We start from the raw sequence: 11,704 nt of genomic DNA on the forward strand, positions 1-11,704 counted from the left end.
TCAGGGTTGTAAGAACAGAGCTGATGCACCAGACTGCTGGATTGGCGAGAGGGGCTGTGAATGTCTAGATGCTAGAAGAACCCAGACTTGGCAACTTTCAGAGGCCCCAGTAAGAATTTGCCTACCTGTTCAATTAGCATAGATAATGAGTTAATATCACCCCTTTTATAGGATATTAGGACCTTGTTTATGTCCTGTTTACTGCAACACCAAGTCTTCTCTCTATATTTATTATTGTTATGTGACCATCTTACGGCCCCTTAGTAGATAGCTAATCAGTCCAGTGGCTGGGACGCAGGATTGGTCACCTGGATCTGTTCCCATTCCAAATCCTCTAGCTCTGCTCCCTCTTTCATTTGTCCTCTTGGCACTGCCTCTGCTCCTCCTGTCTGAGTTTGCTGAACCCCCTGGTGCTCTGTCCTGCAGAGGAGACATCAGACTCTGTTTTTGTTCGTTCAGTGACCATTCGTTACAAACCCACAGAGGGATATGAAGGTTTGAGGTTCTCCTTTTATCAATGCATTTGCAGCCCAGTGTATACAAGCCAACTGCGACATTCAGGTTTGACGGCATGTGACACCAGCAGTCCAAGACATGGCACTAAAGTTTAAGCCAAATTCAATGTGTTCCATTTTTTGCTTTATTATGTTGTGTGAGAAAGATTGTCTGACTCCAAACTTGTCCCCCAATTCCACCCCGTTAACCACAGGAAAGACCACACCCACAAGCTTGAGCGCCACCAATCGGGGAGCGGATTTCCCAAAGGTCAAAGGTACCGGTCCGGATGGCCACTCTCCCATTGGTGGGGAGGGGTCACCTGACTCCGAGGAGATCAGTGTGGAGACGGAGGGTAAGGGCGGGGCTGTTCCTGTCTATCTAACTGGTGTGAGGTGTAACAACTGCACTGTGATGCACTGTGGGGCTAAAAGCTTAACTGTAGAGGACTTGAGGCTGGCACTAATGCTCTCCTGCGCCAAGAGCCAATAACATAGACATACTGCTTAACCCTCTTTCCAAAAGAGACACACCCAGTCATACAGCGTGTAAAACACCAAAGCAAATTCACTGCCCCTTAGCAGTCTTCTGGCAAAAATAAAACTTAAGAGCACAATTGCAATGTGCAAATAAGATGAAAGGGGTGTGTTGACCAAGCTTTCATGGCCTCATCGATTCGCATCTCATCCTGACTTTTCTTGAAGGATCTTGGGGACTTCAACTAACATTGAGCTTCTCACCATCAACTCTGACCATTTATTTCTGGAAACTCCTTCACTCGTCAGATCTCCCCTCCCAAACATGAAACATGAAAACACGTGCAAAACCACCTTCAAGAGGAAATGGCTTGGGCGATAAGCGGTTGTGTTCAGTATGCAAACACAAGCAGTTCGCAAACAAAGCACACTGTATATTTTCAATATGAACTTGATTGTGAACTCTCCCCCTGCTTCAGCTGAAAACACAGTAATGAAGTGTCTACCTGTAAAGAAAAAGAAAAGGTTTTCTTGCGCACCACCAATCTAAGAGCAACCGAAATCTGGACTCTCTTATCTGAATATTCCCAGGTATTCCCAAATCTCCCAGTCGGCATGCACTCTGGGGGAACTAAACTCGCCTTAGAAGACACTGCATAAATAAATGTCTGTGTCCATTCAGACAGGAGGACGGCACGAAGTAAAGCGCTGTGCCGGGGTCGGGAGTGCTCGTACACAGACCTGTGCCAGATCAGGCACTCTTGAAGTGCCCTGGTCCCGCTCCCACAAGGCCAGACCACTCCACAGTGGAGCGGATCGGTGCCGCCCCCTGCTCTCCATCTGCTTTTCCCGTGCTGCTGTTTTACCCCGGTGCAAGCGCGGCCAAAAAGAAAAAATCGGCTGCCGCTGCTGGTCACTCCAACCCAACTCAGATCCGTCAGAGAAGTACAGCGGTGAGGGCTGTTTAGTTTAGTTTGTTAGTGTCGTTGTCTTTACTTATGGAGAGACGGTAATTTCTTCACTTCTCGAGCGGAAGCAAAGCTGTGAACTCTGCAGTAGCTGCTACTGTAAAATTGCACTCAGGGGGTTCTGCATTAAAAGCCAGAACCCACGCATCCGACACGCTAAGAGGATTCCAGGGCTTTGCTTTACATGTGTTGTTGTGATTTTTTTTTTTGGTATTTCCAGAGCCTTGGTTTCTGTATCTGAGGCTTGAGTGTTGTTTTCTTCTTGCTCTCCCTCTTAAATTCCGCTGTCTGCCCGCTGGTCGTGGGCGTATTCGAATGCGTACAGAGAGTGAACCCGAAACAACCCCCCCCCCCCAGCCCCTCGGAGCAGCGTTCCGCAGCTCGCGGCTAATTTGGCCGAAGAGCGAGGCTGTCAGCAAGATAATGGAGCGTGTGAGGGCCCCGCGATTCATTAAAACGACAACCAAGCAAACAAACCAGAAATCAGAGCGGGGCTTGCGCTCTTCAGGGGCCTGGCTGCCCTGCTGGATCTCCGAGGGGGCTCGCGATCGAGGCCCAGGAGCTGTGGGAGGGGAGGTTAATTTGCAAGGCCACATTTAGTGCGTCCAGCACGGGGTGGGTTAACCCTTTACGACAGGATGGCTTCTCTCCAGTCCTCACGGACTGCCATCCCACTAGGGCTGTAATTCCCATTCCCCCCTCGGTCCTTGTACTGGGGGTTGTGTTGGTGTCGACAGACAGCTGCCCTCGGGATTTCCCCAGCAGGTGGGGCGGGAGCTAGCCCTGGGGTCCCCCTCTGGCTGGCGGGCACAGGAATGACTCTCTGGGTGCTGGGGCCTGTTTCCTCAGTCCAGTCAGTGCCAACTCCTTGGAGGAGCATGGCAAGTGCGAGCAGCACATCTTCCGATGGTTTGGCCAAGAAAACGGCTGATTCAGTGGTCAGTGAACAGGAAGAGCCAGGACTTGGCTATCGCTGTACTAAGGTCTGATATTCCCCGTGAGAGGTACAGGAGTTGGAGCATATGTGTACGACCAAATTGGGTGGGTACAGAAATCGAAGTAGAAGAGATGGCCTTCAGAGCTGTAGAGGAGGTCTTCATTGGGCCAAATGAAGCTCAACAAAGCTGATTCAGCCTGTCTCCTTGGGTCAGGAACCGCAGAACATCAGGGGATCCTGCAGGACTTCTCAGTGAACTGTTTGTGCTGGAATTGGCAGAAATCTTATAATGAAAGGCAGAAAAAAGAAAAGCAGCAGCAGCTGCTGCTTTAAGGCTCAAGATGGAGAGATGACTGGCATTAGCCAGTGCACGTGTTTGCAAAAGTGGATCATCGCCTTATCGTTTCTGCTGCACATGTTCGAGTCAGAAAGGCTACGTGTGACACCACCACTCGTTCCATACTCAGACATGAGCTCCATGGGTACGATTCCTGACTTGGTGATGAGAAGCTCTAATACACAGCTGGATTTTGCCGCCTACCCATTCAGGAGAATCAGAAGAGATTCTAATTCGGTGCAGTCCTAGCTGCGACAGTCGCAGCCGGCACGGGTAACGGCTTAGACTTAACTCATCTGGGCCTGGTCACCAGCAGCAAAAGATTGGCCCCAAACTGAGGTAAAGTAGAGGGTGTGTCTCCAGCCATAACAGGGGTCGCTCACTGCTCTGTGAAGCTGTGAAGCACACTGACAAATAGAGGAGGGACACCTCATTGAAACCGACTGCCCCAGGTCATTGTGGGAGTATTGATAAAGCACACCCTTATGATGTCCTTTTGGACATGGATGTTACTCCCCTCCTAGTCTAAAAACGAGGGTCAGGCTATAATACAGGCCTCCTAACTCCAGATGTTTCTCCCTTCCTTTTGTAAAACATTTTAATATTGGCCACCTGTACCTCTTGCATCATGAACCAGCTTCACAGATGAGTGTCATGGTGTGAGGCAGCGTCAGGCCTCTTTTTCTTTAAGGGAACTGGGGGCACACAGGGACCACTTCCTGCCCACCACCTCGGCAGTGATTGGCTCATCCCAGATTCACCCAAGCAGTGATTGGCTGAACCTGACCCCTTAGCGTGATTAGTGTTTCCGGAGGAAGGTTCAGGTGCAGAAATGCCTGCCTCCCATTGCCGTTACTGCGGACTTGTGGCGTGCTAACCACAGGAGCACTGGGGGAAAGAAGCAAAATGGTCTTGCAGCTTTTTTGCCCCTTGGGGGAAGGTCTTTCACCCTTTGAAGAATCTGGGTAAAAGGATCATTTTCATCTCCCAGGTGGTTTTCAGGAACTATGGGAGGGTTGGGGCAAAAAGGACTGGGATTGGACTCCTCTGTCCTAGAGGGTTCCTGGGGTCTGTCAGAGCTGACGCCTGGAGCCTCCTGCATCAGTGTTAGCCCCTGAAGTGCAGGGAAAGCCAAGCCTTTTGCTGTTTTGTGTCCAGACCCTCCTTCTGTAACACTGATCCCCTTGTGGGTGTGGCTTTTTCCTCTTTAGGGATCTGCTCCTGATTAACCTGCAGTGTTCCAAGTTGTACTAATATGTCACCCCCCTCCATCTGTACCAAAAATCCCTCTCTTCCCCAAACCCCATGTCCCTTTCCCAGCTCTGACCTGACTTTACCGACTCGGCATTTTGCGGAGAACCCCACTCCCCACCCCTGCACTGCGACGCCCCCCCAGGCAAAACCCATTCATCGCTCAGCCAGCTGGGCTTGGCAGGTGCCTGCTATTAAGAGTAAATCACAGAAATCACAGGGAAAGCATGCTCTAGTTCCAGTGTTCATTTTCTGAATTGCTCAGGTGCACTCCTCGATTCTGAAAAACATTTTTTTCCATTTCTCCTGTCATTTCTGACCTTTATGTAGACGGCAGCGCAACCATCAGAGACAAATCTCATTCCCATCCTTTGGGAATAAAGGGAAAGGGGAAAAAAAAACGAACACCGCAAATATCAATAGAGAGCCTGAGAAGAGGCAAGACTGAGTCAAGGACTAGCGTGCACATTGCAGCCTTAGATTTGCATGAAAGTAATAGAAATAAAAGATAAAAGGAAAGACATCCTTTTTTTGCAAAGTATGGCCAAACTAGTCCTCAACTTGTTTTCTCACTCCAGGATCCAGTTAATTTTAATGAATTCTTTTTGTCTTCTGGGACTGTTAGAGGGGGCCCCTTGCTTGGCTTGTTCTGCAGCAGATTTTCTTTTTTTTTTTCCTTCCTGGCATCTTCATGTTTTTTTCACACATTCAACAGGGATGATAGATTTAAGCCGGGGGGGGGATACATTTGCAGGCAGCTTTCAAGGGGAGACACATGAAAGCTTTTGAACCCCAAAGGTTTCCTTCAGTCCTCCTGAGTGGCAGGGACAATGAGAGAGAGGAGTACAGACTGGTGTGAGCTGGCTCTGCTCTGCTCTCCAGTCAAAAATGCGGAGCATCAGTGCAAGTACTTGTCCACTCCGCAGGCCTCAGCTTTCAGAAACGCCACGTTCCAAAGTGCTCTTTTCATGCTGACCGGTCACAGTAGCGCTACCTCACCCTGCCATGGAGTCACCCAGCTATTTTCCGTTTTACAATCTGTGAATGACGCAGCACCTGTTCCCAATCAGCCCAACTGAGAAGATGATCTGTTCCCCTCTCCCTTCCCATTAGCTGGCACACACAGGCCACCTGCGTCCGTTTGGCACTGCAGGCGTCCTCTGCTTTGCTGTTGGTCCAGTACTTGAGGGTGGCGCAGTGGTTCGTGCTGCGGTCTCGGAGCTCCTTGAGCTCTGGGTTCCTGCCCAGCGTGGGGTGTTGTCCTGTGTGTGCCGTTTGACCCCACAGGCACCCCATCCTTGTGCTCCCCTGGTTTTCTGAACAGCAGGGCTCACGCGTGCGCAGGCGTGCGAGTTCACAACACGCCCCTTCTCTTTAGCGTGGTTTCCCGGTTTGTCAGCGCCAGGATAACAAGGCGCTCTTTTGCAGCGAGGGGCAGCAGTCGCTTTAGTTACGCAACGCGGCGGCTTGTTATTTATAACGTGCCTGTTAGCAGCCTGTCACAGCACCAGGCTGTTTTTCCTTTGTACGTTGCTTTTACCAGCAAGAACTGTCAGAGGGCCCAGAATAGCTTCCTATGTGTCCCACAAGCCGTCTGTTTCACGGGGGAATGAGTTTAAAAATACTGATCTGCCCATCTGCCCGTCTGTCGCTCCTGTCCAACAATCTGTCTCCGTCTTCCGTGCATCTGTCTGCCCGGTCCCTGTGTTTACCAACGCAGGCAGTGGGCTCACCAGTGGGCCTCGTCTTACTGAGCCCTGTCACAGTGATGTGCCGAAACAGGCCCTGCGAAGATTTCTTTTTGCAATGCGTGTCTGAAGCTTCCAGTTTTTCCAAATGGTGTTTGCTGGAGAAACGATGCAGTTTCTCGCCCGGATACAGAAGAGGGAACCAGCATTATTTTGGGTGACGCACCCCGTTCTCCCGTTACAAGCTGGGGGGGGGTCACATACTCTTAGTCCACTGGATGAGTTCCTGGCCTCATGATCATATAGGCTCAAGTGAGGATTTTCATCCAAATCTGTGGAATTCTTGGTCACTGAAGATTGAGGGATCTGCGATTACAGAGTGAAACATTGTAACTGTTCCCAATTCAGCGTGTGCCATTTATTTGAGAAATATAGTTTTGCCAGTTAGCATTGTTTTTCAGGTACCTGCCTCTTTTCTTTGGGGTCTCAGATAACAGGGGTGACCCCTGTACTAATGTGGGGGGAACAAGGTGGTGCAGGGGGGGCTCCACTCACTCTCCCACCAAGAGATGCCTTTCGGCATCTGTGCACTGCAGGGGGCTCTCGGGGCTCAGCCTCACCACCGCGCAGTGTGTTCACTGATTCACCAGAAGCCGAGAGAAAGCCCTGCTTGTGCAGTCCGAGCACTGCCCTTGGAGCTGAGCCCCACCTAAAGAACCCCAGTCACAGTCGGCTAGTGACATGACCCTGATCCCTGCGGACAGGCCCGCTGCCCAGCTTTGCAAGCTCAGTCCAGTTTATAGACTGTAGCATCTGTGTCATTCAGTAGATTGTGGATCCGGCAGGGCCTGAGAGTCTCAATTAAAAAAAGTTACTTGTGTCATTGCAGAAGCGCTGTAGAAAAATTCCACTTTGTTGTGTGTGTGTGCAGTGTATTTTTGTAAAGGTTAACAGAGAGAAAGAGAAACCCAACAGGGGCAGAGTATGTGTTCATACAGCAGGTGAATGTGTCAGATTTAAAGCCAATCTTAAAGTTTTCAAGTTGTTAAAAAGAAAATTTAGCGAAACTCCTGTTGATTCCTCGTGGCTGGATGACAAACTTTGCGTTTGACTTAGGCGTGTGAATCCAAGAGGCTCCTTCAGTAAGTCATGAGTTTCTTGCTGTGGTAATGGGGCCCGGAGGAGACTCTTCATTGTGACACCATGAGCCCCCTCGAGGTGGCAGGGACTGTCAGTATCAGTCACAGCTCCCCTGCTGGGGGAAGGTGTGTTCATTATTCATCCAAGCGACGCGCTGTCAAGCTACAGCTTCCCCAGCTCACTTCCGAATAGGGAGGATGCTGGCTGAGAACCGGTACTCTGAAGGATTAGCGCATCGCTGCAGGTCAGATCTCACTGGGCCGCTAAGTATTTACAGTCAGAGCTAGGTTTCCATTCCAGCTGTGCTCTGCATTGAGAACGCAGTATGTGTTCATACTGTTCCTCCCCAAACCGACCCACCTTCCCCTGCTTCTCCACATCAGGCACAGATAGAGCTATGCCTCCGCCTTCTTAGGCAGGTGGGTAAGGGACCTCCTAGAGAATATAATTATTTCTTTCCTCCTTGCCTTCCCCGGCCACTCACGATGTGGACTGTTTCCCCCTAATGTGCAGTATATTGCATTGTGCTTCTGCTTGAAGTAGTTCCCACATAGAAAGCTTACAGTCTGCACACTTACAGTGCAATTACAAGTGACGAGTTCAGCTCTCCCTGCCCCTGCCTGGATTCGATCCCAGTCCAAACACGCACAGAGCCAGGCCTTAAACAGAGCACAACTCTCCCCTGCCAAAAGATTTGGGTTCTCTGACCCCAGCAGAGCTTTACGGTGTCTAGTTTTCAGAAGGGCTCTGTTGCATGTCCTTAGGCATATACACACGCCATGCCACCTGTCTTTATCAATCAATAACTGAGCTACATTAAGAAATTCTGACAGCTTTTAATAGTTGTAAAAATGTTTCTAATATGCGCATTGTACTGCCAGAGTTTGGGAACCGTCCAGAGGATACAGGCCAGTCCTCAGTCCTAAAAACACCTATTTTAGATAGGCATACATTGTACATTCTAGCTGTGTTCCAATAGACATGCCCATCTTAATGTAAATTTCAGTACTGCAAAACAGTAGAGTGTATAAGGTAATTTCACAGCTGTTCTCCCAATCACTGACATACGTTTGCCGTGCTGGCAATTTGAAACGGTATCTCCAGAGCCTGTATGTACATTAAAGGACCGAGAAAGCCCTGAACTCCTACCTCAGACTTAGACAGAACTGTGGGTCCTGGTTCCGCAGTAGGCGAGGAAACATGGGGTGCCTTGCTTTCTAGGAACTAGGTGGTCTGTCTGAAGCCCTGTATTAAAATCACGTGGGTGGGGTGAGCTGAAGAAGGTCTTTTTTTCTCAGACCCTGTGTGCTGTCAGTTAGCAATCCTAAAGAGTCTAGCTCTTGGCTTTTTTTTTATTTAGGCACCAAACAAAAAAGATCTGCACGCAGAGAAGCTAGATGGGCAAAGAGCGCCCTCACCCCTGATGCTATCGAGCGGGGGCTGTGCAGGCACATTTACGGCGCAGTTGGGAGAGGGAGAGAGAGAGAGATTCTTGGCATTAGCAGGGAGATTAGTTTGTATTTATAGCCCACGTCCAACCCCAGCTCGCAGCGGTATGGGTCTGTGCTCTGTCTTTTCTAGGAAAGTGGACGCAGCTTGCAGACTACTCAGCCTGGCAGACACGCTCGTCCAAAAGGCCCAAAAATACGTTGGCAATGGTCTGGGGTATTCAGTGCCCCCCTTGGGGACCTTGACCAAAATGTCAGTGATGTCAGCTCATGGGCATGAGCCCAGTCAAGACTGAAGACTGAACTCCTTCAACTCTCAAGGGGTTGTCTGTAGGACAGAAGAAGAGTACAAGCAGGAGGAGGCTGTTTGGCCTGCCTTGATTAGGTTGCTAGCGCTGTATCTGAATACTCCGAATACTGTCCCCCCCCCCAGGTGTAAAAAAAATCCTCTCTTAGTTTTCTCTGTTTTCCTTCAGGATTTTGAAAACTTGAATGAAAGTCCAATAGTCCACTTCCAAGATAAAGTTAAATTCCCTGAATCGAAGTGTGACTTTGCCTTCAGACCTTCTGAACAGGGATCTGTTGGGTTTTTTTTCCCCAAATCATTCAAATTTCAAATTTCACACAGATCCCTTAGGAATCTGCAGTACTTTGCTCTTTCTCCCTCACTCTATAGCGAGACAGATGTGTGCATTTATATAATTCCCAAAACCCTAGCATGTTTCTTTTCAGAAATTAGTTTGGTAATCTCGTCAAAATGGCTATTATTCTTTAAAAGTCTTTGATTTACTGCATCCGGTTTGCAAATACCCTTTATCACTCACTCTGTAATTGTCTCAGATATTGAAACAAACTTCTGTATTTGCTTTGCATCTGCTGTGCAGGATGTTCCATCTTTTCATGGCTCTGCTGCAGTTTTGAAAGGATATTTAGTATCTCTTGAAGGTCTGTGGATGTGCTGTCTTTTTTTCAATGCTAAGCATGTTGCTGTAAATAACTTGAAAAGCTGCCTGCAGAATTTCCTTTCCTTGTTTTTCCTCAATGCCGCTGTGGATGTACCAGCTGTAGCATCTTGGTAGGAAGCTAAGAAAATTATCCAAACTGCAGCACCTGCAGTCTGTTCCCTTGTGGCTGAGATCATTTCAGCCACTAATTTGCTATATGGAGTTTTGTCACCGATTGTACAGTGCCCAGTCTAACAGATGCTAGATCTTTTGCAGATGAGCCTAATCTGTGGTAGGTGATGGCTGAAATTGTGCTCCGTTTTAGTATTCCATGGCCAAAGGCATCCACAGAAACTGCTTTAGTTTCACTGCATTTTAAATTGTGCTTTTCTTAAAAGATTGTCAAGTTCTTTGCCTTGAGGACTAACTTCACCCTTCTCTGGTGAAGTGCAACAGGGCCAAGTGGTGTATGCTCTGCACATATAGCTCAAATCTGCATCTCAGAAGTGTAAAGGGGGTGAGAAAGCGAACTCACGGAGGCTAGGCTGATCAGACCTGTCCTAGAGATTAGCCAAGGTTAGCATCCCAGCTTTAAAGAATAACGCTACCTGGGAGGTGTGAACACCGCACTGTTTTTCTGTAGGATTAAGATCTTGGAGGGCATGGTTGTGACCGAGGTAGGTGATGGATAATGTGTAATAGACAAGAGGTACTTGCACTGGTGTTGGTGTTTTGGTTCAAATTCCAAAACCATTACAGTTTTTGAGAGCTCCCAGCCGACTTGGTTGTGCTGAGATGCAACACACACTTGTGCAGGGATGTCGTTGCAGCTGAACAGTAGACTTGATCTCAGTTTAAGTGACCATCTGGCTTTGCCAAGGACATTTTAAGATGCAACAGGATTTCTGCATTGAACTTAAGTTTAAAGAAACTGATGTATGAATTATGCATGATAGATTTGCTGAGATATAGATCATGGTCAGTCTAATGACTGCGCACAGTAAAACTGCAACACTATTCATCAGCTGCAGGCTGGTCCTGCCATCAGTTAGACCAAGTGAACAGCTGGCCATCGTTATAAGTGTCTTCTGGGAGTCTTCATTGTGATTTAGATGTGATACAACATTAATAGAAGCTAAAGATTTACTCAGTTACATAAGTGAATGCAAAATTAGCATGCAAAAATAAAAACACTTCAATATTTTTTGTTAGTTGTTTCTCTTCAGGACAGTTAGACAATCGGATTCAGTTTAATGAAGGTGAAGTGTAACTTCATTAAAGGATGAAGACAAAACTTCATCTCTGTCTCCGAGTGTCCAGATGAACACGGAGGCATATGGTCACCCCGATCTCAGGGCACTCACTCCCCTTCAGTCTCCTTGAACAACAGGTGCTACAGGGATGGAACTTCAATCTGATATGGGGAACAAAATGGGCAGAAAGACAAACATTCATGTTAAGAGTTTTGCTTTGAGTGTGAAAAGCAAGCGGCCCTGCCAAGCATTTCAAACAAAGCCTTTTAAAACAATTCCCCAGGCAACACAAGAACCAGGCTTAGACGCTCTAACTACAAAGCAGGTCGCGGTGTTCTTTTTTCCATCAGATTTTATCCTGCTCGTGTGAAAAGAAGCGAATAAAAACGCCCTTCTCAATATTTAAATGTGAGCCAAGGCCTAGAGATGGATCAATTGCACAAGGGAGCTCCATGTTTCAGCCTCCCTGTGGAATTTGTGCAAGAACACTTTCTAGTTATTTTATTAATAGAGAAGGGGGAAATGTGTGAACATAGCTTAGTTTCCTAGACTGACAGCTCTGCCATTAAACTTCCTGCCTTGTTTTGTTTGAATTTCATGAACAGCGGCTGGCCTGCTGTGCGATTGTCCGGGGGAATTGTCTCCCTTAAGTTGTACCGTTTGAGCTGCAATACGACATGTCGCATATCTGATTCCCGGCTCTTGATCTCACTCTTTCTCCCTCCTTGCCTGTCTCTCTCTCTCCCTCCCCTCCCCCACCTCTGCAG

At 48.2% G+C, this 11,704-nt stretch overlaps 1 protein-coding gene across 9 annotated transcripts in view; it reads left to right on the forward strand.

The window, feature by feature from the left end:
- Nucleotides 1-11,704, forward strand: part of sema6cb (semaphorin 6Cb) — a 123,327-nt gene that overhangs the window by 107,917 nt on the left and 3,706 nt on the right. For 8 of the 9 annotated variants that reach the window (XM_088621556.1, XM_088621555.1, XM_088621560.1 and 5 more), the window contains one exon: nt 710-850. The exons of the other annotated variant lie outside the window; for it this stretch is intronic. In XM_088621556.1, the coding sequence (XP_088477682.1) occupies nt 710-850 (141 nt within the window). The remainder of the gene's footprint in view (nt 1-709; nt 851-11,704) is intronic. 9 annotated transcript variants of the gene reach the window in all.

Source organism: Lepisosteus platostomus, chromosome 26, assembly GCF_059453375.1.
Source record: "Lepisosteus platostomus isolate fLepPlt1 chromosome 26, fLepPlt1.hap1, whole genome shotgun sequence".
NCBI classification, from domain to species: domain Eukaryota; kingdom Metazoa; phylum Chordata; class Actinopteri; order Semionotiformes; family Lepisosteidae; genus Lepisosteus; species Lepisosteus platostomus.